This window comes from Arvicanthis niloticus, chromosome 18 (assembly GCF_011762505.2).
Source record: "Arvicanthis niloticus isolate mArvNil1 chromosome 18, mArvNil1.pat.X, whole genome shotgun sequence".
NCBI classification, from domain to species: domain Eukaryota; kingdom Metazoa; phylum Chordata; class Mammalia; order Rodentia; family Muridae; genus Arvicanthis; species Arvicanthis niloticus.
The window spans coordinates 46,530,953-46,557,802 of record NC_047675.1 but is presented as its reverse complement, the minus strand read 5'-3'; the positions used below and the strand labels follow the sequence as shown (position 1 = coordinate 46,557,802).

The 26,850-nt window shown below is 51.5% G+C and overlaps 1 protein-coding gene across 1 annotated transcript; it reads right to left on the bottom strand.

Moving 5' to 3' along the window:
• Positions 1–604: 604 nt before the first annotated feature.
• Irf8 (interferon regulatory factor 8) lies at positions 605–22,870 on the bottom strand. Its single transcript, XM_076915977.1, has 9 exons — positions 22,762–22,870; positions 19,177–19,351; positions 15,269–15,452; positions 13,417–13,505; positions 11,768–11,873; positions 10,697–10,744; positions 4,887–5,267; positions 2,974–3,089; positions 605–2,429 (listed from the first exon to the last, which is right to left on the bottom strand). The coding sequence occupies exons 2-9, from the start codon at positions 19,348–19,350 to the stop codon at positions 2,253–2,255; spliced, it is 1,275 nt and encodes a 424-aa protein (XP_076772092.1). The 5' UTR covers position 19,351; positions 22,762–22,870; the 3' UTR covers positions 605–2,252.
• Between the last annotated feature and the right edge of the window lie 3,980 nt (positions 22,871–26,850).

The following is a 26,850-nucleotide window of genomic DNA, read 5'->3' as shown; positions in this document are numbered from 1 at the left end:
ACCTGAACTAGCAGCCCGTGTCCACCTGCAGTGGGGGCTTTGTTCCCAGTTGCTACTGGAATGGCCCCTGGGCTAGTTATAGCACCAGTGAGGGCCATAGTGGGCCCATGTCCAGCACAAGTATGTGTGCATGAACGGAGGTCATAACTTAGTTTTGTGACTGGTGACTGTCCCACTAATGCTTCTAGAAGCTTCCAGAAGGTGCTATACACACAATCTCCTGGCTCTGTGCCCTCCCGTGTTTCATGCAGCCTGAGCTCACTGAAACTAATCTACATCTGGGTGAGCAGCATGGATTTCCCACTGTGCTCTCTGGTGTCTTTTATTCTCAAGACCTTTCTGCCATTGTCTTAAGAGAAAAAAACAAAAACAAAACAACAACAACAAAAAAAAACAAACAAAAATAACAAAAAAAAAAAAAACCCTAAAACCTAAATTCTTCAAGTCTCAGTCCATTATTTCTTTAAAGTTACTCCTTTAAGAATCCTCAAAGCCACAGTGACTCCCCTCACTAAGAGGCTGAGGCAGGAAGATTGCAGTAAGTTCAAAGCCTGGGCTACAGAGTCAGATCCGGTCTCACTTTTTTAACAGAAACAAACATGACTTTTATGAAAGAACAACTTATTTTAATAAAGGCTGAGATCAATACTTCTCAAGTGGATACAAAAATAAATATTTGGATTACAGATTTGGGCACTAGCACTCCTTGAGGCAGGTGTGTGTGTGTGGGGGGGGTGACATGTGACAAGGGGCCAGCGACCAGGTTGTCCTGGCTTTGGAAGAGATGTTCCTTCTTTGGCTGAGGGGGAAAAGCGGGCCCCACGATTCTGTTTGCAGGGGTCACACACTCTGGCGACCCTGTCTGTTGAGCAGGCCTCAACCCACCACCTTCTTACAGTAGCCACGAAGGTCACCGTGGTCCTTAGCTTTTCAGGTTGTAAGGTGTGGCCTGTCACTCACTTGTAGCTGCCCGGAACTGTCTTCTGCACCCTCACGCTTTTCCCCAGAACAGTCAACAGGTAAGGCTTTCCCTGACCTTCCCCAGGGAATAGGAACACATTGGGCTCCTCCAACTGCGCTGAGCCTGTCACCCAGAGATGGTTACAAAGTAGAACAAATAGAGAAGGTCCCTCCTGTCCTCAGACAAGAGACGATGCTCCCTGCCCCCACATCTGCTTGGCCTCTGCACCTGTTGTGTACTGATGGCCAAACTAAATCTTTGGCGGTGGCTACCTCCTATGGAACCTGTCCATTAGGCAAGACTGCAGTCACCAATTTAGATTACTTGCATACTAGGCTGGCCAGCCAGATTGGGGGCACAAACCGTGCTGTAGGTGGATGTTCCGCTCTGCACCCACTGTGTAGGATGCGCAGCCTTCCCTGGTATGTGGGTGGGCACTTCTGAGCCCAGAGCACAGTTTAGACACTGCTTTTCAGTGGGTCTTAGGACTGGGTATGGAACATGACAAGGGAAGGTTGAGATGCCAGTGAATGAATGGGTCCTCTCGGCAGTGCCTGGTTCTACAATGCCCCACAAAGCCCTGTCAGCTGACACAGAGTCATGTGACTCAATGAACCACAACCAAAATTCCTGTGAAGCCTGCAAGCAGTATCTACACCCATATTTATAATCTGCCCCACCCTAGAGGAAAGGTCTAACGTGATTTACAGTAGAGTCTGTGGGAATACAAATACCTTTTTAAAAGTGAAACCCGTTTGGGTAAAATATATATATATATTGTCAACTTATTATTTCACACTTCTGGCAAAAAAACAAACAAACAAAAAAAAAAAAAAAAAAAAAAAAAAAAAAAAAAAAAAACAAAAAAACAAAAAAAAAAAAAAAAAACAAAAAGAAAAAGCCTGAACGGTAAAATCTCCTCGTCTACAATCAAGCAAAGAAAGTCATAAATCTCTCCCCTCAGCCACAGAAGGACAAAGGCGGGTCTGCTGCCACCAGATGATTTGAACCGTCACCGTGAGAAAGACCTCAGCATGCAGAAAGAAGGCCAGCCATGAACGGTGAAGGGGGAAACACAGGAAAGGAACGCGTTAATCACAGGTTCTGACCACAGTCCCTGCAAGCTTCTGACACCTGCCTGAGCAGGAGCGTGTCCATCTGTCAGCTTCCTGAGGCCCCTCGGAGGATACCCGCCCACCCCAGTCAGAGGGGGCCATGTCCTTTCAGAATTCTCTTGGTCACAGAATCGTGAAGCTTGAGCTCAGGAGAGGTGGGGTGTCCAGACTGAGGCTTAGACGGTGATCTGTTGATTTTCTCTGAAAAAGGGTCTCTGGTGTGAGGTACAGATATCTGGAAACATCCGGAAGGCCTGGTCCGGCTGGGGCTCCTCCAGGGCTGGCATCAGGGAACCAGCACCACAGCTCTTGCTTGCCTCCTCTACCAGCTGCCTGGCATACAGCTGTTCTACCTGCAAGGGTCGTGTGCAAAGTCAGAAGCAAGGTGGAGGGGAATTGGGGCCGTCCTCCACTACAGGTCCTCTCATCTCTTCCGAGACAAGAAGGGGACAGGTAGGCAGTGATTCTGCACATCGCTAAGAGGGCTCTCCCAGAACTGCTCCAACCTGGCTAGTCGATGCTCAGAATAGCACCACCGTAGCTACCGGGTACCACGGCTCAGACCATAGTCAAATAGACTGTAATCTGTCACTGAGACCTTAAGGCCACTAGACAAATGGAAATCTTCTAAAGAATAAGGAATGGGAGAAGGGAGGGAGGGAAAGTAGGAGAGAGCAGAGAGAGGAAGAAGGAAACACAGATGAAGAGAGTCCCAACATGGTAAGCCATCCCAGAAGTGACTAGAGCCCTGTGTGGTCCCATTCCGGACCTCTCTGCACTGGTTACACAGGCGAAACACCCAGCCCTCACTGTCTCTTCTCACCCTGAGATAAAGCTGGACCCGTGTAAATGAGGGCCTAGGATTTCTGGGCACAGATAGACGCTGCCAGCTCTCACCTGCACCAGAATGAGTTTGGAGCGCAAGGGCGCCGTGTCTGGAAACTCCTCCCCGAAGCACAGGACCACCCTGTTGTCGGGTAGACGGCTCTGAGTGGCGTAGAATTGCTGCAGCTCTGGAGGGAACACAGAAACCAGTGAGCCTCTGAGCTGTATGTAGTCGGGACCCAGGGCTGCAGTACAGAGCTTGGAAGGAAGTCACAGATCCTCCAACAGGCAAGGGAAGAGTGGTCAGGCCCAGGCCCCTGGAGCCTTAAACATGTGGCCACTCAGCTAAAAGCCAACCAAGCACCTGTGGAATCTGTCACTCTCAAATACTACTGAGACATTTTAGGGAACTTTTTGTTCGTCTGGATTTGTTTCAGGGAGACAGGATCTCACTGTATAGTACAGGCTGGCCTGGAACTCTCCATGATCCTCCTGTCTCAGTCCCTTAAGTACTGGGATTGTGAGTGAGCTTCACCCTACCTGGTAGCTGGGTTTGGATACTTTGCAATGGTACAGTTTCTAATCCCCACCCCATACACTGTGAGCCACAGTCCCTACCTGCCTGGGAGGTGTGTGAGTTTGAGGGCTGCAGGCCTTCTGGCACCTCCTTCAGCTTCTCCAAGGTCCCCAGAGCAGAGACCTGGAGCAGCACCACAGCCTTGTGCTGGAGTTGTGGAGGACCGTGGGTTCCCTAGCTGCCCAGCCCCACAGGCCAGCCTGTGAGGGTTGAGCAGCGCAGGGTGTCATTTGCTGCATGGCATGCTCAGGGTGACACTACCTGACCTCTCCAGCAAGTGTATCACTGACACTGCCACACCTGAGCTCTTACACACACACCCAACTGCAACCCTCCTGGGACCCTCACCCTTTCTGCCTTCCTAAGGCTGCGAGACTTGAATACAGTTGCCCATGTTGCTGTCATCCCAACCGGAACACTATTTTCATTGCTACTTCTTTAACAGTGATTTTGCTACAATCTGCTTACAAATTTGCTTGTTGGGAATTGTAATACAAACATCTGTGCTTTCAGATGCTCCTAGGTGACCCCTGTGAAAGGGTCCTTGGATAACCCCCAAAGGAGTCAAAACCCACAAGTTGAGAACCACTGCTCTTAGATTTCTCAGACCCAGCATTAACTCTGGACCAGGCTCGTGAAGGCAAGGGACAGAGGGCAGAGGGTACAGAGAGGAGGCTGGCATGCGGCAGGTGGCTGTGAGCACTGACTCCTACCCCACCCTTGGAAGAAACTCAGGCAGAGTTTAAACACCTTCCCCACTGAGCCAGAAAAGCCAAGGAAAGGTTGGCGGCACTGAGGGGACATGGGGCTTTCGAAGTACTTCATACAACGTGAGAAAGCACATCAGCCATGGGTCTTGGGGGCTAACAGGTCTATTTTGCGTGGCTTTGCAACATGGTGTCATAAAGAATTCACTCGTGAGTACTGTGTGATTGAGTTTAAAAAAAAAAAATGGCAACAAAACCCCAACAATGCTTTAAGTCAGTCTGCCACTGTGTGTTGGGCGTCACTTGGAGCTGTCCTCAATTGCAGGCAGCCCATAGGCTGAGGGCTGCCCACACTGAATCATGCCACCTCCTCCAGGGACTCTGCCAAGGTAAAGGTGCTGGGCCTGGGCTGGCTGAGGCCCTGGACTCTGCATTTCTAAGTCATTTCCAGGCTAGAGACAGCTTGATCAACTCCAAAAGGAAAGGTTCCAACTCTGCTGTCCTTATACCCAGAAGGAAGTGGGGCGAGGGCTCCCCAGGCTGCTCGGGGAGCACAAGCAGGCTAGGCTTCAAAGGGGTCTCCCCAGCTATACCATTGCCAAAGCCATGCAAGAGTAAACTTAGTCTGTGATGCAGGGGCACAAGGAAGGAGGTGGGTGAGGCCTCTAAGGCAGGGACTTGCTTGGTGACTCAGTACTGACCTCGGAAGAACTGGTTGGTGTCAAACACTTGTGCCACCTCATCCCGCTCCAACTTGTTGGGCCTGCCCTTGCAAACCACTGCGTTGCCGCTGCAGAACACGCGGCCCTGACACAGCCGCTTCACGAACACACCCTTGCGGTTACTGTGTAAGAGCACGCCACGCTCCAGGTGCCCAAACAGCTTCCGGGTCACCTGCCTCTGCCGCTCACTGGGGATGATGTCGGCTGTCGGGAAGCACACGGACTCCAGGCCATCGGGCCCATACAGCTTAGGCAGCCCCGGCTGGCTCAGGGACAGACGGCACCCCTCCAGGCAGGTGGTGGTGGTCTGGCCCACCAGCTTGCCTCCATAATAGAAGCTGATCACCATCTGGGAGAAGGCTGTGGGGAACAAGAGCACAGAGCAGTCAGGCTTAGAAGATGGGGAGCCCCAGTCTCTCCCCCCAAAGGCTCAGGATCTGTTCTTCCTTCCAAGTGGAGTTTGTTTGTCATCCCAGCCCCTGAGAGGCAGAGAAAGGTCGACCCCTGAGGCTGGCTGGCCAGCCAGTCTCACCTACTTGGTCAGATCCAAGCCAGCAGGAGACCCTGTCTCAAAAACTAAGACAGACAGTGCCCCCAAAAAAACGATACCTAAGACTTGCCTCTGGCTTCCACATGTCCATATGTGTGAACGTGCATTCATACATACCCGAACCTACACACACATGAACATGTGTTCATATACACATGCATCTGTACACACATGGGCACAGGTGTGAACATGCATTCATGCACACATGTACAGAGAGAGAGAGAGAGAGAGAGAGAGAGAGAGAGAGAGAGAGAGAGAGATAAAGATCTAGGAAGGCCTGGGAACTACACCAAGTTCAAGACATATAAGCATTGCCAATGTAATTTCTCGTGAGGTGCCCCGTGGCTCTGGTTCCCTAGTCACCCTGAACTTGGTGGCCCTCATTCGAGATGGGAAGAAACACCCACTGTGACCCTGGACTCAGATTGAAAGCCCCTGTACAATCCTACACACAACCTGTCCTCCAGAAAGACCTAGAAGCACTCTCTGGCACAGGAGGGAGGTGTGAGCATAGGCTACACCCTTGCCATCCCTTCCCTCTATCACCTCAAGAGCTGGGGTGCAGGTAGGAGGGGACGTGCTTGTGTCACACACACAAAGTCCTGGGTTCCATCCTCAGCACCACGCTGTAAACTCATCAATCAGTAAAGAAATTTTTGTTTTTGTTTTTGTTTCTGTTTTTTGAGACAGGGTTTCTCTGTGTAGTCCTGGCTGTCCTGGAACTCACTCTGTAGACCAGGCTGGCCTCGAACTCAGAAATCCGCCTGCCTCTGCCTCCCAAGTGCTGGGATTAAAGGCGTGCGCCACCACCACCCGGCAAGAAACTTTTAAAAAGAGAGAAAAGCTTCAGTTTGGCACCAACAAGCCATAATAATCCCAACGATATTTTGGTTTTTGGAGGGAGGCTTTGAACTTGAGCCGTGAGGCTGGAAATTTGCCAACTCTGTGTTTGGCTTTCGTTGACTTTCCTTGGCTTCAGCCTCTGGTTTCCTGTCTAACAGGCGGCACCAATGTCCTCTTGCAGGCAAGGACAACAGGATTCCAGATAAGGTTACCAAGTGAGAAGACAAGAAAAACACAATGCAGAGAGCCCAGCCTGTCCTGACTAACAGCCAGCGTGGAGGCGGAGCTTCAGTGAAGGGATCTGGGACACCAGGAGAACAGCCCAGAGCTACCAGGGCTCTCCTGAACAGCCCAGGGCAGGCGGGCGCTGGAGAGGCTCTGTAACTGCTGTAAACCGAATTCTCCATGCATCAGCAGCCTCATGCATCCTAAGCTTCACCTGGCCACCTCAGGCCAGTCCAGGCTTCTCTCCGAAGCCAAACAAGTCAACAGCTCCCCAGACCCATGGTGTCTTAAAGCTGTGCAGTTACTGGCTGCACCGCTGCCTGGGTGGGCCTGTGTGGGGGACAGCAACAGCTCACTCCACACCTGATTCCAGGCCCACCATAAAAATCATGAAACCAGGATCTGCACTGATATCAACATCATCAGCATCGACATTTACACCATCAGCACCATCACCATCTGCATCTCCTTCTGTACTGAATTCTAGCACTGCTTCCTCACAGCTGTGTGACTTGAGGCAAGTGGCTCCACCTCTCTGAGCCTGGTTTTCATCAGCAAGGCAGAGATGGCAAGAGCTCCAACTTTGTGGGAGGTGGGGGTCTTTCGTGAGACCCCCAGGAGCCAGGGAAACAGGACAAAATATGGTCCACAGATAAGACCCCTGAGACTAGGCACTGCAATTCCTGGTCTGCAGGGATTGGCTGCATCCACACATCTGACCCTGGAGGTGCATCACTGGTCACTCCAGCCATTTTGCAGGCTGAAGAGATAAAGATGCAGACCCTGCCAGTCTGGCTGTCTGATCGGGGAGCCTGGCCTTGCTCCCCATAGCAGGCTGGCTCCGCCTCACCCTGAAGTGCTGACACACCAAAAAAGCCTTCCTGTTTGACCCATTCCCAGATGGGCACAGGCTGGGAACAAACTGGCAGCCTCAGGAGTCACAGCAGAGTGGCACTGAGAGAGACTTGGGGTGGATGGCAAATACAGAGAGGGGTGCCTCATGCCCGAGCCTTGAGGCTGAGGCAGGAGGATTGTGATTTCATGACCATCTTGGGCTACACATCTCTCAAGACTGTTCCCCCCCCCCCAAAAAAAAAAAAAAAAGCCAGACCTCTGGGTTTTTCTGTTAAATAGGAAGTCTATCCCAGCCTGGTCTAAAGGCCCATAACATTGGCTACAACAGGGAGGCAGCTGCCATGGGATAGCCCTCAAGGGCTATCTGCACAGTGCTATGGTCTCCCTTACTCACTGTGGTCCCCCTGCCTCACCCATCTCACCCTGTGTCATCTCTGCAGTCAGGAAGCCCGGCTGCAGCTTATCTACAGAGACAGGGCGTGGGACCTGGGTTCTGGGGAAGAGCTGCTCCCATCGGTGGCTGAGGACACCTCGCTTTCCTCAGTTGTGCTGAGACAGCTGTGCGAGGCTCAAGGACACTTCCTTCTCACAGCCTGACTTTACCTCTCACTCAGATGGCCCCAGGTCTGGGCCCAGCCAGTATGGCCCCAGAATGCATTGGTCAGCAGACTCTCAGGACCACAGCCCAGGGCCGACAAGGCCAAAGGCTCAGCCCGTGACCCCGGGCCTCCTGTGAGTGGGTTAAGGGAGCCTTGAGAACAGGCTAGGAGGCAAACGCCTGAGGAAGCTTGCACAAGCTAAATCCTCCATCTGCAGCCAGGCCTTAAAGGACCCCACACACGGACAGGCCGGCACTAGAGACAGGGAGCATCATTTATTCCTGTTTTTTCTTACTTGGTGAGCACCTGCCTCTACTTCCGTGATGGTTCCCACGGCTCCTCCCTGAGCCCCACTGAGTCCGCCCTGAAACCAGACAGCGCAGTGGCTCGTAGGACGGCACAGAGGTGTCACCCGTCTCACAGCGAGCAACGGTGAGGATGGCAGATCCCCACTCTGGGATCTATCAGCCACACCACCCAGGGCCTGTGAAGTGGGAAACGACCTATATCTCCATAACCTAGAGGAGGCTGAAGGCACGGTGAGGAGAAAAGAGCCCATAAGAGTGTCAGCCTTGATTATGGCACCCAAAAAAGGAATCACACTGCAAACACCACACTGCCATCACTATCAAGCACCGTTACCATGGTTGCCAGCGGTATCACCATCAGTACCATGAACACCATCGCCATCAGAATCATCAACATCATCACCACCATCGTCATCATCACCATCAGCACCACCACCATCATCATCAGCACCACCACCATCATCATCACCATCTTACCATCAGAAACCTCACCTGTGGGAATAGCTTTTTTTTTTTAAAACATCTCTTGCCTTTAGTAATTGAACTTTTGCCAAAATCTACAGCCAGGTTAATAATTTGCCTTGAGATCACTTAAAATTATGCCCTTGATGTGTCTCCAAACTGTGTTCTCTGCCTGTTTAACCTGGCTTTAGCAGATCTATGTAATCAACCTTACTCTGCCTCGGCTTGCCCCTGAAATCAGCTTTTAAAACACAAGTTAAATGCATAGCTTAAATCTTAAAATATGTACTCTTCCATGCCTAGGACCCAGAGTGGTGTGTGTTTGTGTGGGGGTGTGGCTGCACGCCCACATGTGTACACACTATGGTGGTCATTCGTTAAGAACAGCCACTAGGTTAAAACCAACCTTAAAAAAAAACAAACATCCCATAAGAGTTGGAAGACACATGAGGATATAAGTCAATAACATGTCTGCAGCTCTCTCCGAGTGCTACCCTCGGTCAGCTGGAGTCAGCAAAGTAACTTCTTCCCTTGAAAAACTCTGTTTAAGATCTCTATTTTAAAAAGGGGGGGGCGGGGTTTGAGAGATGGCTCAGCGGTTAAGAGCACTGACTGCTCTTCCAGAGGTCCTGAGTTCAATTCCCAGCAAACACATGGTGGCTCACAACCATCTGTAATGGGATCTGATGCCCTCTTCTGGTGTGTCTGAAGACAGCCACAGTGTATTCACATACATAAAATAAATAAATCTAAAAAACAATAATAATAATAATAATCCCTTAGCCCTTCCCCATTACTGTATTAATTATTCTGCTCCATAAGTTCAGAGCAAAGCACTTTGTTAGGGACAGACAGACATCAGACACACACAACAGACAGACAAACTTAACACAGACCACAGAGGAGACAGCCAGAAGACACGGGGTGGGGGAGGGAAGGGGCAGGGTTTGGAATTCAGATGTAGGCTCGTTCTTCATCTACAGTGCGCCAAGGGGATTACGGCAGCTGTGGAGGGAATTTCTTATGTCTGTATGGATGTTGTTCCTGTCAATAAATAATCTGATGGCCTACGGCTTTAGGCAGGAAATAGGAGGAGGGACATCTGGGAGGGAGAAAGAATTCTGGGATAGAGCAAGGCGCGGGAGATTCTCCCGGGAAGATGTGATGAGACAGACACGTGGTACCTGAGCCCAGGTAACCAACCACGTGGCAGAATGTCAATTAGAATAAATGGGTTATCACTAGTTAAGATCTGGTCAGAGAAGAGCTTAGCTATATGGTCAAAGTATTTGTCAATATGTTTTGAGTCTGGGAGCATGGGGCTGGGAAGAAGAACTAGATGCAACTTCTACTGTTAGCATTGATGCAGCCACATCAGCACCATCAGCAGCACCACCATCAGTATCACCTGCATCAGCACCATCAGCAGCATCACCATCAGTATCACCTGCATCAGCACCATCAGCACCACCAACATCCACACTGGCATCAGCGCCATCAGCCTCAGTACAACCATCTCTAGAACTCTCACTACCGAGTTGGAAGTGAGAGAAAGTGACGGACCCTGCATGGGAGACACTGGCCAGCTGTGTCCCAACTAAACCGTGTTAGTGACAGTACAGTGCACAGATTCTCACAGAATTTCACACATGGTGAGCTTGATGCTCCAAGAGGTCAGATCCCTCCACACAAGGCCAAGCCTGACAGGCAGCCTACACTCCCTGGTGCATGGCTGCCTCTGAAGATACTCTTGGCTGACTATAGCCACCCCAGGGAGATGTCAGGGCCACCTGCCTGCTCCCAAACCACACAGACTGAGGAGGAGGGATCAGTCTTCAGCGCCTGCCCCGAGGCCACACTTGTCCATAGGACCTCGTGACCCCACCCACGCCATAGGGCTATTTTCAAACAGAGCCTGTGCCATGCCCACCCAAAATACCCTGGTACCTGAATGATGTGTGTCATAGGTGGCATACCCAGTCACCAGTGGCAGGCCTGTAAGCAGAGAAAAGAAAGGATATACCCAGTTTGGCTGGTGCTATGAGCAGGGAGGACCCAAGTATCCCCGGTATACACATGGGATGCTGCTGCTGCTGCTGGTGTCAGTGCTGGTGTGCAGATCTCACTCTATGTGAGACACAGAAACCCACCAAGGTGGAGGGGACTCCCTCCATGCTATGGGTTCCTGTCCTTGTGCTAAGCTTCCCTCCTACCCCAAGGACCTGGCCCAAATGTCACTGGACTATACACAGTGACTTGTCTCACAAGGGAGCTGGGGGTCCCAGGCAGTTTTGCCAAAGGCACCCCTGCAGTGCAAGGCTCCTTGTGGGACACTAGCACCCACAGCCTAGAAACCACATAGTCCTGCAAGGCCAGCTGAGACCTCCCAGCAGTTCCTGTCTTAGCAGGAAAGAAGCAAAAGAGGAAACAGAGACATCTATGAGCCATGCAAGTTGCTCACGCACTGAGGTAGGGGCCCAGATGAATGACACTCTAAGTATTTACAGCCTGGGTGTATCTCCCAGATACTAACAAAGGGGTGTGTCCTTTATTTAACTCTCGGATCCCACCAGGCAGATCCTGGCTTCCCATTTTATGGATGGGTAAACAGGAGGCACCACCAAGACATGGAACTGCCCAAAGTGGTTCCAGGCTACTACCTACTCCTGACTGAGCTCACCTCCTGCTCCTGAAGCCCTGGCTTTCTCTGGCTCTGGGAGTGCCCTGATGGTAAGCCAGGAAGGAGGCAGGTGGCTGAGAGCTGTGGCCTCCCTTGAGTCTTGGGGATGTTGGCAGACTCCTCTCAACTTCCTGGGAGTACAGACGGAGAGTGGCCATGTATAACTACCTATTGTCAACCAAGACCCTTGTGCCTGCTAAGGAGGCTGCAGCTTGGCTGTCTCAGTCCATGGCTGTGACTCAGGAGCCTTCCACAGGACATGGAACCTAACAGTGGCAAGTACCTCCTACCATACATAAACAGCCTAACGGTTGCCAGTGCCGGACACCCACACTCACCTGCACTGGACTGCTGGACCCACCAGTCAGGGAGGATCTGATTCCTGCAGGCCTCTGGTGGGGATGGGCTCCTTTTGGTCATACCCATGTATTCATCCACAGAAGGCTGTAGGACCAGGTAACAGAAAAGAGCAGTTGAGTCCCGGGTCACCAGCAAAGCCCTCCCCCCAACCCCATGTTTGTAAAACCCAGTATCAGACACACAACTTTATCCCATGGGACAGAACCAGAGCTTCTCTTTGCAACTCAGCAGACCCTAGACTACAAACCCACTGGGCTGGCATTCTGCCTAGCCTTGGCTACGAAAGAGTTCACTGGCCTTTGGAGGCTGGGAGACATGGCCCAGTTCTGGGGCTACCCTCTGGGGTGACACCCAGCCAAGCCTACTGTGCTCTGAGACTCAGAAAGCCACAGGGGTCTTAGGCCTTCAGTAGCAGATGCATCCAATTAGGAGATGTCCTGAACCTCCTCTGCCTGTGACCCTGGTGTAGCATTATAACCATTTACTGGCTCAGGCAAACTGGCAGTAAAGGTTTATAAGAAAACAAGACAAGGTGGGGGCTGGGGGTTAGGGGAACGCAGAACCAAGACCACCCAGAAGATCACAATGGCCCTGTGCCGCAAACCTGGGCAGCTTTGGGGCAGACGATGCTGGATGGCTACCCTGCTCCACAGAAAGCTGCAGGCCACACAGCTGATGTGCCGTTGCTAACAACAGTCTTGGTTTTATTTTTATGATGTCACTGAGTTGGGGATGGAAACCGGGATTTTGTGCACGCGACGCAAGGGCTTTACCACAGAGCTGTGAGCGCTATGTCGCCAGCCTTTTTCCCCTTTTGATTTCAGGGCAGGGTCTCATGAAATTTTCTACCCTGAACTCATTCTGCGGCTCAATCAGGCCTTAAACCCTCCTCCCTCTGCCTCCTGAGTAGCTGAGGTGACAGGGTCTGGGCCACCTGCCATCTAAAGAGACCTCATCTTGCTTACATGAGCTTAAAGGGTCGTTTCAGCTATGAAAATCCCACCTTGTATAGACACAATAAAAGGGCTAAAAACAGATATACAAAAAGCCATCTGTTTAACTTAAACAAAGCCCACTGCGCCTTCAGTTACAGGCTGCCAACCATGCATGTGAGGGGGGACTATTCTAAGATCTGTGTTTTGGGTAAGCTGCTGGGAACTGTCTGTGCACGCTGGGTGAGCACTGGGCCACAGGCAAGTCCCCACCACAATTACTGGATCCTACTGGCCTCAGTCATCCTCTCCTAGATCACATTCAGGAATAAAGCTTGTGTATCACAAAAGCAAGCGGTCTAGTTGCCATGAGCTTTGAAGCGGCAGAGACGGCCATATTCTACTCCCGAAGCCCAGCTAAGGAGCAAGGCTAAGACTCTGTGGAGATCTTCAAAGCTGATGTTCAATGTGTTTAACTAAGCTTGGAGCTTAATAAAGCTTTGCTGGCAGCCCACGGGAGGAGACAGGACATGCAGTAAAGGGAGGGTGGCCTGGGAAGGTAGCTGGCGTCCAGGTCCCTCACTCTTCAGGTAGGAATGTCACCTCCCTGGAAAGCCCGAGGCTCTCAATGCCTCTTGAGGGTTAGAGACAATGTCTGTCCGTCCCTGGAAGATGCCTGAGACCCCTCCACGCACCTCCTTGATCAGTTCCTCGATCTCTGAACGGCCACACTCCATCTCTGGGACGTCGCTCAGGCAGCCTGTGGGTGCCACGCCCAGCTTGCCTATGGGAAAGGGGACAGACACCATGACCCAGGGCAGCCAAGCACTGCAACCTTTTCTCAAAATGCTGAATTAAGGAAACGGAGGTGGTGAGCGTCCTCGCTGGTTTTGACCAGCAGCTGCTGGAAGGTTTGGGAAAGGCACAGCCGTTCCTTCTCATGGCCCGGTCATCTGATCCGCCAAGTCAAAAGAGAGAAGTGGTGGGTGGTGGAGGGGTTGTAAACACAGGCTTTTAAAGGACAAGGGCCAGACTTTGGTTTCTTCCTTCTATCTGAGCCCCAACGGGTATGTTTTACACCAGGCATTTATGGCCTATATATTGAAGGTAAGTTTGCTAGTCTGGGTGTTTGAAAATACCCAGAGATTTCCTGGAAGGTAGGGAGCGCCAGGTAGCAGTAAATCTTTCTGTCCTCTTATGTCTGTGTGTGTGTGTGTGTGTGTGTGTGTGCGTGCGTGCGTGCGCGCGCGCGCGCGTGTGCGCGCCACATGGGGAAGTCACACACCTGCCGGTTCACAGCCTCCACCTGCCTCCCAGGGGGCCAATGTTTTTATCTGTCGGTATCCTGGTCCAGGTGGGTTCTGACCCACTTTGTATCTCTGCCCTGGTCAGACATAGCAGGAAAAAGAATCTCCTCTCCACCCCTGCCCCGCCAGGCTCTCCACTCCCAGGAACCTGTGTGATCTCCCCATTGTCTCATCAAATGGAGAGAGTCACCTAAAAGCCATTGCTGGGCTAGCAGAGGGCTAGAGCCCCACCACCCCACCCCACCCCCCCACCCCCAGAGAGGCCAGCAAATCAGGCCAGCCAGAGGAGCAGGAAGCTGGCAGAACCCCTGGAAGCTGGCAGAACCCCTGGAGCTAGCTCAGTGTAAGCTCCCCTGAGGTTCACAGTACAGAATACCAGGACAAATACCATGCAAATGCTATCTATGTTCCTCTGCCTCTCCTTCACCCCCAACAGTGCAGGTGATGGGGCTCCACCCACGCTATAAACAAGTCAGGGTCATCTATCAGGTCAAGCCTGGCTGATCCTGGGGGAGCAGGACTCTGAAAGAAACTTCCCTATTGTTCAAATCACTGCGAAGACAAACAAGCCGGGAAGTGGGGCTGTTTGACCTTCCAGGAGCAGGATCTAGAATGGAGCAGGACCCCCGGGAGCCAGAAGGTTCTCCTGGGGGAGGCCAATGTGTGTTCATTCCTTCACAGATGCTTTCAAGACTTTACTGCAGGAAGAAACCTCAGGAATGATGTTATCCCCGACCGCAGGGACACACCGAGGCCATCGGTGAAGTCCCCACTGCTGGCCCCGTCTAACTGGAGAACTTTTCGATGGACCTTACTGCCCATTCCAGCCTTGCCCACTCCTCCCCAGCTGCCTCTGCAAACTGCTAGAAAGCAGAACAGAATCCTGCATCACAGACTCCAGCAGAGCCTCAAACCCACTCGGGAGAGCTTACACTGAGCCCCAGGGTCTCAGCTTCCAGCTCTGAGACATGACCCAGAGTCCGCCACCCTTCCCTGCCTCCACTCAGCCACTCCCTCTGCAGGAAGCTGCCACTTGACAGCACATGGCATGTGAGGTCAGCAGACCAGCTCTCTGTGTCTGCTTACACAAGAGTGAACAACTTTGGTTAGCCAAAAACAGGCACCCAAACCCTGTGGGTGGCATGCCTGCTCTGGCCCTGTGGAGACCCAGGGTTTTAGGAGCAGAGGGGGGAGGTAAGGGAGAGCCCTAAAAGGCTTCCTGGCCCCAACAGATAGTTACATTTTTGCTCTTCCTCGGGGACAATTCGGTAAACTTTATATGGCTCGGAAATGTCCAGCTGGGACCGGTCAGTCACTTCTTCAAAATCTGGGCTCTTGTTCAAAGCACATCGTAACCTCGTCTTCCACGTGGCTGGTTCAGCTTTGTCTCCCTCTTTAAACTTCCCTTTAAAAACTGCCCAGGCCTGAAGAAAGAGAAAGAAACTCAATAAACACAGAAGGACACAAACCACAGAGTTCAATGCGAAGGCTGGCTGCACACAGTCCGTCCCCCTCCCCAGAGACTTTCCTGGCCATCAACCCTTGTCCAAGGTCAGCACCCAACTGGACTTCAGGAAGACCACTGTATCTGAACAGACAAGACCCAGGCAAGGGGCCCCCAAAACACTCAGCAAGGCTGGAATTTGAACGCAGACTCCCCACACCCTAGGATGCATCTTTGGCAAAGTCATCTGGCTTGAAGGGTCTGAGGGCTTCAGGTCATGAAGCTTAAAGAGGAAAAATGTAGATGGCTTCATCAGCACCATCGAAAACTTTCTGCTTTTTCAAATAATGCCCCGAGCATGGAAAGGAACACATATGTATTCACCGGTCTCTCCTTTTAATAGAAAAATTTGTTTTTACATTTTTTGCATGATTCTAATCATTTAAAATGCAGTGAACCATTCTCCCTGTTAAGTGCCTCTTTTTTTTTTCTTTTTTTTTTTTTTTTTTTTTTTTTTTCTGACCTGTCTAAAGCTTATGCTCTAAGCAAAGACCAGAAGCTCAAAGCAGGGGACTACTTAATACCATGCCTGCCATGTAAACACGAAGGCACAGGTTCAAATCCCCAGCATCCACAGAAAAAGATGGGTATGTGTACCTGTGACCCCAGCACTGGGGGGACACAATAACAGAATCCCTGGGGTTTGTTGACAGCCAACCTAGTGTAATCCCTGAGATCCTAGTTCAGTGAGATCTTTTGTCTAAAATACACAGGTGGACAGTGGTTGACAAAGATAGCCAGCAGGGACCTCTGGCCTCCAAATGCACACGCATGCGCACATGTACCCCTACAGGGGACACTTATGCTCAAGGCCAATGCTCTCTGCACTGTTGATGCCAAATTTCGTGTCTCTGTTCAGCAAGAGCTGGAAGAACATTCCTACCCCCCCCCCAAGCCTGAGTGGTCACTTCCTCTCTGACATAGTTGCAAACCCACTTTTAAAAATATTTTTTTTTAAGTAGACAGTTTCCAATTCTGGCCTTTATTGTAAATGGCATTGCTGGCCACAAGCTGACTTGTGGGCTGTTGTGAATTCAAAAGAAGACAGGAACAGCTGGCTGGCGGACTGTAAGAGTGACTTTGGGGCTGGGCTTACTGGAACTTTCTGCCTCTTTGCCATTGACCCAGTGAAGACCACTCTATGCACCAAGGCATTCTCCGGCAGTACCTCTCCCTGGATATAGCAACCCAGAACATCTGCCACACAAGTGAAGTGAAGAACAACCCCTCCCCCCAAAAAAATCATTGGGTGAACCCACTCTCCAATGGTACCTGAGGAAGCCCAGATACCACAGCAGTGTCCCAGTCAGTGGGCACATGACAGAACTGTGGGGTCTCAGCAGCACTGCCAGGTTTATCCCTTCATCCTGGGCTCATGCTTCCTCTTGGAGAAAAAAGCCTGGAAGCCTCAGGTATTAAATCAGACTCCATGGTCAGGAAGCACCCTGAGACAGCACTGGGTACCAGCATGGGCCTACCCTGAGCCTTGCCACATCTGGCCAGAAACCATCTGTAAAGGGCTATCTTAGCTGCATGGTCCCTCGGGGCTGAAGCTATAGCGTAGGTGGTCCTGGGACCCACAGAGGCACCCACTGCTTGAAGTTCTTCTCTGATGACCTTGGGAGCATTAACAATGGGGGTGTAGCTTGTTTGATTACTTGCCCCCCAACTCAAGAGCCTCGAGTTCAATCCTCAGTACCATATAAACCAGGTATGGTGGCCCACACCAGGAATCCAAACACTGGGAAGGTAGAGACAGGAGGTCAAGGTCACCCCCAGCTACATAGCAAGTTTGAGATCAGCCTGACCTATGTAAGTTCCAAACTCAAAATAAAGTAAAATAAAAATGAACCCCTATTCCATCCTTCAATGCCCCCTGTACATAGAGTTAAGTGACTGTTAGGCCTTCCGTGAGCCAGGCCCAAGGAATCTCAGTCCTTGCCTGATTGAGATAAGCTCGGTATCTTTTTCATTCTCCCTCTGTGGTCTACACAGGAAGCAGGCCCCAAGACGCTGCCTGTAGACAGTGCAGGGCTCTCTGGTGTAATCCCTTCCCCTGGTAGAAAAGCAAGCATATCCTTTCGTTGACACCTACATTTCTTAAAGGTTTTAACTGGCTGAGAAAAGCGAGTTGCTTACTCAAGCTGACAGCCCCTAAGATGGCTCTATCTACCCAAGGCCTTATCCTATGGTTCCTCCAACACCCAAGTTGTGTCTGGCTGATGATGCAGAAGTACCCACCCCACACAGGACTTCTCAGAGAAGACCCTCTCCACCCCGTGTCTCCCGCTGCTCGCCCGCCTCCGGATCAAGTGGGAACCCGTTGCTCTCCCGCCATTCCAGCCGAGATTGATGTCTCATTTCAGATTGCCACACAGAGCGACTGCGTAACCAACGGAAACATCGGGAATCTTGCGCATTCTCCTGGGTGCTGTTGAAACGGCTTGCTGGCCGTGAAGAACGTTGCATAAGATGTATAAATCTGGGGCTTTATTTAGGGACTCCTTGGTTTGCTGAAGCAGGGAACTGGATGGAGAGAGGCCTGCAAAAACTGAGGCCCCTGGTCCAGAACTCTTGCCCTTTCTCTGGAAGGTTCAAGACAATCTTTCAGCAAAGCATACTGTGCTTCTGAGTTTAGTGTCAATGCTAGTCGCCATATGCTTGGCTCAGAGTTCTCACTGGGAAGGGGAGACTGTGCCCCCAGAGTTTGACATCCAAGACAAGTTTGGTGGTCAGAGTCTCTGCAGGCCCTGCTCCCCACTTGAAAACAGTCAGATTCTGGCCCTCGGTAGTTCAGTGGGCCTCATGGGCCTCATAACCTCCCACCTCGGGCCCCAGCTCCCAACACATACAGTGGTTTACAACCTGGGCTCTGGGTCAAACCACCAAGGCTGCAGCTGTTCACAAAGTACAAGTGTGGGCTGACCATGACCTAGGGCTCTGAAACTCCCAGAGAGAAATATAAATGCCTAGGGCCTTAGAAACACGCATAGGTGACTATGACAACCCGCAAGGGAATGTCTGACCCAGCCTGCCTGCAAAACTGGCCTGGGCTGGTCCTTAAGGAGAAATCACCCTAGTTCTCTGTACTATAAAGGGTTAAGACTGTGGACCACCTGGTCCCAAATGCTGGCTCTATCACACAGGATCAGTGAGACCCTGGAGAAGCCGTGACACTACAAAATGCAAGCAAGAACATCACCAGGGTCAGATGGGAGGATGTCGGCTATCAGCCCAGCTGTGTGGCTCGCCCTCGGTGATAGAAAGCACTCAGTCCTCTCAGAGAGCAAACAGTAAACGCAAGTTCAGGATGCCCCTCGAACCTGACCCAGAAGCAATTGTAGAAGCCTGTCACCCTCATAGCTAGTCCCAGCATGCTTAGGAGTCACACTATGAAAGAGCAAAGACTGAAGCCTTCCCTTCGTATACCATGGCAGCACACCAAGGCAAGGAGTGAAGGGAGGGCAGGAAAGTTGCTCTGGACCTTGTGAGGGAACGTGCCAGAACCAGGCAGTCCTCCTTGTTTCTCTTGAAATACTGAGTTGCTTGGTCATAAGGACATTCCTACATAACCTCCAGAGCCGGGGGGGGGGGTGGGGGTGGGAAACCAGAAACCACCGCGTGGGGACGCAGGGGGCTTTTACCTTGAAGATGGAAGCATCCACTTCCTGATTGTAATCCTGCTTGCCGGCGTGCTTCCAGGGGATACGGAACATGGTCTTCTCGTCATTTTCCCAAATCAGCCCTGGGTACATGCTGCTGTCGATCTGTTCGATCAGCCACTGCCGCAGCCGCCGCCCGCCGTTCCGGTCACACATCCTTGGAAAGAAAACAAATCTTACGGTATAACAAACAGATTCGTCTCCATGAGTCAGAGCAATCCGGGAACTGACAGGGAGATCAGAGGTCCACACAAAGGTGCCTGCTTGGGACACATCTGGGCCAGTGCCATGAGAAATCAGTAGTGTCCGGTGACCCAAAACCCAAAAGAAAACCAAAAGGCTGCTCACAGGTGTGCCCCACCCACGGCTCTGAATCTGAGTCCAGCTCTCCCCTGACCCCTTGTCCCAGACACTGAGAGCACCTGCTAGGAAGAAGTCCCTCTCCTATGATGCCGTGCTTTCTATGAGCTGCTTGCCACTCTGAGAACCAGCCTGACTACTGATGCCCAGGGGACTGGTGTTCCTCACACCCTTTGACCCCAGCACCACCTGAGAGAGAGGACACCCTCAAGGCTACTTGCAGGTTGTCCTTTGCTAGCTAGGGTGGTAACAGGAATATCAGACAGTATAGGGTCCTGTTCCCACTGGGTTGGAGTTAGAGCTGAAGTCCTGTTCCAGCTGGGTGACTGTGAAGCCACTTAACCTTAGAGTGTTAAGGTTTCGGTCTGGGAGCTGTTTGTAAAGCACCTGCATCAGAACCTGTGTCCCGCGGGACTCTGCCAGCAACAGAGAGCTCCCCGGGAACTTAGGATCAACCCTCAGTGAAAACGAAGGGATGGCACAAAGCCAGCTCAGGGGCTCTGCATCCAGTCTCGCCATCCCTAGACACCTAATGGCACACTTGAACACTCTGGCCGGCATGGTCGGGGTAGCTTTCCCTACAGCCTGGGGAGAGAGAGAGCATTTGCACACAGAGACTTGCAGCCAGCATTTACTAGAACAGCCTGGAAATCCCCAAAGCAGTTGGACAGACGCCCACCCAGAAAACCAGAACACAGCACTTCTGGCCTTCCAACTAAAATGACCTCTCTGGGCAGGGAAAGAAAGAAGTAATCATTGGTGAGGAGACACGATGTCTCCAGAATAGAGTCACATCCAGAGCCAGTATGTCCCACAAAGCAACACGGTAGTCAGGATTGCTGGACAGAGGTGTGAGGTTCAGAAACTCCAGGCTGCTGCAGGTAGCATTTGGGGGCAGGAAAGCCGACAGCAGCCTGAGAGGAGGGAGGTGAAATTTCTCCAGGGCTGGCTTTAGCTTTTCCCCAGCTGCCACCAGTGAGCTTGGAAGCAGGTGAGGGCTGAAGCGGAGTCTGACTCCAGTCTGTTTTGAGTTTTATTTTTGAGACAGGGGCTCATATCCCAGACCTGATCTCCAACTCCCTAGGTTGATGAAGATGGCCTTGAACTCCTGATCTTTCTGCCTCTGTTTCCCCCTTGCTGGGGACTGGACCCAGAGCTTGTGCCTGCAAGGCAGGTGCTCTGTCTCCTGAGGCACCTCTCAAGCAAAACAGCAAGCTGGCAGGGAGCCCCTGACCTCAGCAAGGGCTCTGCCACCTTGGGAAGCCATTAGCTCCTAAGTCTGAGGACCCTCACAAGAAAAGCAGGAAAGAAAGGCTATCTCAAGAAACCCAGAATTCTAAGACCACTGTATTCATAAATGACAAGTCAGAAAGGAATACCTAGAGAGAGATAAAATGGTACCGGGTACCCCACACACACAAAAAAACCAAGAAGGGTGCTGGCTCCTACAGCTTGTTCTGGAGAGGAGAGAGGAGGCTCTCCTGGCTTGATGGTGTCTTATGTGACCTCTAAGGATGAGTATCTGAGGATATGTCAATTGAAAGCCTCAACTCATCCCCTGGAGATGGATTTGTGAAGCACACCCCATGGTCCCTGAGCCTCCTGAAATCTAAAGAGACTTCACAGCCATGGCTGGAAGTTTCTCCAGAACAGGAATGGCACTTTCTAGTCAGGGATCCTTGGGTGCCCAACACCCCAGAACTGTGAAGAAGAGTTGTCTTGGTAGGTGACAGAGAAAATGGGCCATTGAAATGAAAGCTAAGAGGTTAAAATCCTCTAACCCAGACTCGTCTACACTCGGAAGGGTAGAGACTGGGACGGACAGCCATCGCCTGGGCACAGCACAAACTGTCAGCACCATCCCAATGGCAGCACCCCGAGAAGTGTTGCTTTCATTCATTCTGCAGACTGAAAGCCTCAGTGGGGTCCGGCCCGCAGCACCTGAACAACCCCCTCTATTGCCTTTGCAGCCACCACTGAGGTCCTAGGCAGACAGAGCCTGACTCTCTTTCAACTGTGGACAATTCATGGTTTATAAACACACTCACATGATTATAGCTTCCCCTTCTTGATTTTGACGTAGCATTCAGTCTCTGTGGGCCCAGTCCTGTCTACAGCTAACTTACAACCAGAGCAACGTGTCTTAAGTCAGGCTTCTCACAAGGCGGTGGGCAGAGGCTCGCCTAACGCCGCAGATGTCAGCATCTGCACTAGCCATGTGCGTTAGGTCTCACACCATCATACCATCTCTCTCATTCATCCCTGGGCAGCAGTCTGACCAACACTGAGTGGAAACCAATCACAGACTTGTCTCTCCCCGACCCCAAGCTTCCTCAAGCCACTGATTCGGTCCCAGTTCTTCATGAAGGAGCCTGCCATAATTTAAAGGGACAAACCTAGAACTGTCATGTAACCGCTCTTATCTTTGGCTTTAAAAGAAAAAAAGTGTGTGGGGGTGGGTTTGAGCACCAGGGCACCCCCCTCCCAGCTACTTCTGAAATCCTAACACTCAGAAGATGAGGTAGGCAGAAAACCAGGAGCTCATTCGAATGAGCCTGGGCTACAGAGTGATACTCTGTCTCAGAAACAAAACAAAAAAGTGATCTACCATTTTAAGATTCTAGAACAGTCGTGGCTGGTTTCTATTAGTTTCTACCCCGGAACCCCTTCCCAGCTGGGGGTAAGTAAGAAATCTTTCTCTCCTGGGAAAGTTTGCCCCTATAGCCTGGGGCCAAGATCACAGAGCAAATCTGGTCCTGGAAGCTGTGTGTGACCCACACGGAAGATAACTTTCCTTCCGGGGCCAGCTGGGCTATCGGGCAATCAGAAGTCCAGAGACACTGGGCAATCAGACTGAATCTAATCAGAATCAAAGCCAGTGGGTCCCTGAGACGACCACGACCACCACCACCACCACCACCACCACCACCACCACCACCACCATCACCCCGGCTTTGGATAGTTCACGCCTGGTAGCTGGGCTGCCGCCTGGTGACTGGCAGATCTAACTATTTATTTCTCTTCATCATGAAGTTGCCCATCAAGCAGATTTTAAAGGGAGAGGTTGTTTGTTCGGTTGGTTGGTTTTTTTAGGAAAGCAGCCAGTCTTCGGGCGCATGCACCTGCTAATGTGCTGTACTCTCCGTGTTTGGGCGGAGGTGGGAGAGCCACAGCCCCGGCCCGCGCGCCCACCCCACCGTGTCCTACCTGCCGCCTGTTCCCACGCTGCCCGCGCCTCCGCGACCGGCCGCGGGCTCGTGGAGCCCCCCGCGCGCCTGCTTTTATAGACTGGGGGGGGCGGGGGCGGGTCCCGTGCGCGGAGCGACGGTCGTGCGAGCTAATTGGGGCGCGGGCGCCGCCCAATCAGCGCAGCCTGCCGGGTCCGCCTTCTCTGAAGCGCTCGCCTTTCCGAGAAATCACTTCTGCACGTCCCAAGGCCCTTTTGAGCCCCTTTTCTCTCTTTACTCCGGGGGCGGCGGGGGAGGGGGCTGCCCCAAGGATGGTCGGGGGCCTGGCAGGCTGGTGGTGCTCGTATCATCCTCGGGGTGTCGTTCAGGTTTGGGGCGCCCCTGTCCCGAGCACGTGTCCGGGGGCGTCCTGAGTGTCACCTGCTCTGGCTGGAGTTTCAGAGCAAAGGCCGGTCCCAGAGCTGCGTGCTGGGCGACAGCCACTTGCGGCTCGCCCTCCTGGGTGGAGGATGACCGACTGAAATTGCGCAGGAAATCTGGGAAACCGGGGGAATCGCGAGTGCTGGGGCTGGATACCCACAAGAAGGCTCCGCAATATCCGTTTCCTTGTGTCCCCAGTGGTGTCAGGAGCCTGGTCGAGCCAGTTCCCAGCCTGAGTAGGAGGTGGGGGCGGGGAGCCTTACGTGAGGGTCGTGAGGGACTTTCATTGCAGGCTGCCCAACTACACACCTGGGGCCACGTTTACCGGACTTTAATCCGTCTGGCTTTTAAAAGACTTAGGGAGACGTTGGAGCCGCGACAAGAATTTTTAATTGGTCCCCAAATACAAGAAGTACACGGCTGGGTTTCAAATAAATACGAATTCAAATAAGGATTTTCCAAACAGACCCTCCTAACTGTAATTTATCCTGATGAGCACTTTGGTGTACCTGAAAGGCACTTACTTAGGAGATGTCGCTTACAGCCTGTTAACTCACTGATACATAGCATCCAACCGTTCAGAGCCACGTGGAATTCCCTGGGGCCAAAGAATTTCAAATGAAAACTATTTTCCAAAACTCAAAATATTTTTTATCATTTTTGTTTTGTTTTGCTTTGTTTTCCGAGACAGGGTTTCCCTGTAGCCTTAGCTGTCACTCAACTCACTCTGTAGACCAGGCTGGCCTCACGTTCACAGGGATCTGCTAGCCTCTGCCTCCCAAGGGCTGAGATTAAAGGCGTGCTCAAATTCTTTAGTAGTACTGTGGGAGTGTTTTAACGTGAAGGGCAGAGTCCAGAAGTCAGACACCCTCAGAAGATTGCTACAACAGGTTCCATTCCCCGGATACATGCCTTATAGGCTTATGCAGATTTTCCCACTTACAAATGTCAGAGGCACAGAACAGAGCTCAAATGTCCACCCGGCATGCCTCCCTCTTGGCTAAAGGTAGAGAGACAGAGATTAGAGAAGCCAGCCCCAGAGTCTGGTCCTAGCAGCAGGTGTCACTCTACACACTGTAGGACACCAGCCTAGCCTGCCTGACAACTGTCCTGAAGCCATGCACACTGTGGTGTGGCAGGGGCTAATGCCTAGTCTATTTTTTTTTTCCTAAATGTTTTCATAGAAGTCTGAAATAGGTTTCCACTCAGACCTAAGAACCCAAGCCACCTACAATGGGCACTGACTCACAACTGAATATTGACAGGGTCTTTGTGGATGAAGCTATAAAGGTGGTATCTCGAGTGACCCACACGTACATTTCCCACATGCCAGAGATAGCCATTCAGGAGAGAGTCAGTGTAGGATCCCGCCTATCAAAGCCTCCTGGGCATAAGTTGTATTGTATGTCACGGGTGGAGCTAGGTCACATCACCACATAGGAGAAGAGGCATCTGCAGGGCTTAACTTGGGAGAAGAGCCCCCCAAGTGTTCTAGAGAGTCCATCATCACCCAGCCCCTCAAGAGGAGGCAGTTGAACATGTTCTCCAGAACCAGTGTACTGGCTGGTTTTGTGTGTCAACGTGACACAAACTGAAGTTATCACAGAGAAAGGAGCCTCCCTTGAGGAAATGCCTCCACGAGATCCAGCTGTAAGGCATTTTCTCAATTAGTGATCAAGGGTGGGAGGACACATTGTGGGTGGTGCCATTCCTGGGCTGGTGGTCCTGGGTTCTATAAGAGAGCAAGCTGAGCAAGCCAGGGGAAGCAGGCCAGTAAGCAGCACCCTCCATGGCCTCTGCATCAGCTCCTGCCTCCAAGTTCCTGCCCTGTGTGAGTTCCTGTCCTGAATTCCTTTGGTGATGAACAGCCATGTGGAAGTGTAAGCTGAATAAACCCTTTCCTCCCCAACTTGCTTCTTGGTATTGATGTTTTGTGCAGGAATACAAACCCTGACTAAGACACCCAGGAAGCATACCCCCACCCAGTGAGACCTGACTGCTGCACACGGGTTACCCAGGCCTTTCTGAGGGTCCTTGCTAAGAACCCTATCGCCAAGTCTCTGTCTTTCCCTGTCTCACTCTCTCTGTCTCTGTCTCTCTATTACACACACAGACACACACCCCTTCCTGTCACCTAAAAGCCCTCTTCACTCACCGTGTATTGCCGCTGGAACAAAAACAGGGAGTCCATCTCCCCTCCAGGGAAATTCTTGACTCGTACACTTATTCATCTCCAAAGAGATGCCCCTGGCTCTTCTCCACAACCTCCCTGTTCTACTAAGACAGTGGTTCTCAACCTGTAGGTCGAGACTCCTTTCACATAGTGTCTGCATACCAGACATTTACATTGCAATTTATAACTCTAGCAAAATTACAGTTATGAGGTAGCAGCAAAATAATTTTACGGTCCGGGGTCAGCACAACATGAGGAACTGTGTTAAAGGACCGAAGCAATAGGAAGGCTGAGAGTCGCTGCACTAAGACTTTTGTGACTGTATCGGCTCAGCTGGATGATCCAGAGTCATTGCTCTAGTTAAAGTCAGCTGGGTACCAGCCCCCGACATCATTCCTGGTCCTGTGGATTTTGGGCATCTTTGGGGTGATATTGTTTGCCCACCACCCCATCCTCAAGATCCAGCTTCCGACCTCTTTCCTATGCTGCCCTTCATGGACCTTAATTTTTAAAACCCAGACTCCAGCCACACTGATGTCTTTAAGGAAGTACATGTCGTACTTTTAAAGTTTTTAAATTTATTTCAAATCTGTGTATATGTGTGTGAGTGCACATTGTGTGTGCGTATGTATATGTGTATATGTGTGTATATGTACGTATGTGTGCATGTGCATGTATGTGTGCATGCATGTGTGTATGTATTTGAGTGTGTAGTCCAACTTACCCCTCTCTGTTCATGATCAAAGCCTCCCATGTCCTGCTGAAGCAAGCTTGGCCAGCCCCTTTCCCGTGTAGGGAGGTTGCTCCCCAGTGAGCTTGCTGCCCTGTATGTGTGACCCCCATAAAATTGCATTTTTCAAAGCCTTTCCCATCTACCCAGGTCTACCACCTGCAGTCTGAGAGGGTTTCCAGCACATACACACACACACACACACACGCACACACACACATGCACACACACTCACACACACATATACACATGCACATACACACACACACACTAATTAAAAATGATAAAATGTGAATTGGCATTCTGAGTGTGGGGGGAGTCAAGGCTGAAGAGACACTAGAAAGAGCATCTAAGCCAGAGGTGGGTGGGGCATGAGAGGTGGGCGGGGCATGCCAGCACTTGGATTGGCTAAGACAGAGGTGGAGGGGCAAGCCTGGGATCCCCGCACTGGGAGTTCATGTTCAGCCTGAGGTACACATTGAGCCTCTGTCTCAAAAAGAAAAAGAAAGGGCTTCTACTCAGAACAATTTTTAAAATTCCTGTGAGTCAATAAGAAAAGACAAATGACAAACTGAGCAGGGATGCAGTTCCGTGGTAGAGGCCTTATTTAACCCAAGCAGGGGCACCGAGTTCCTAAGCCAGCACCACGAAAGAAAGATAACCAGCGCACGCTTATTCCTCCGACGTCCCAAGAAGAATCCCTGCGCTGTGTGGCTCTTCTCTCTGGCTGGATTCCAGAGGCCACTTCGTATTTGTTTGAACACTCCCTCCTCAGAGCACACGGC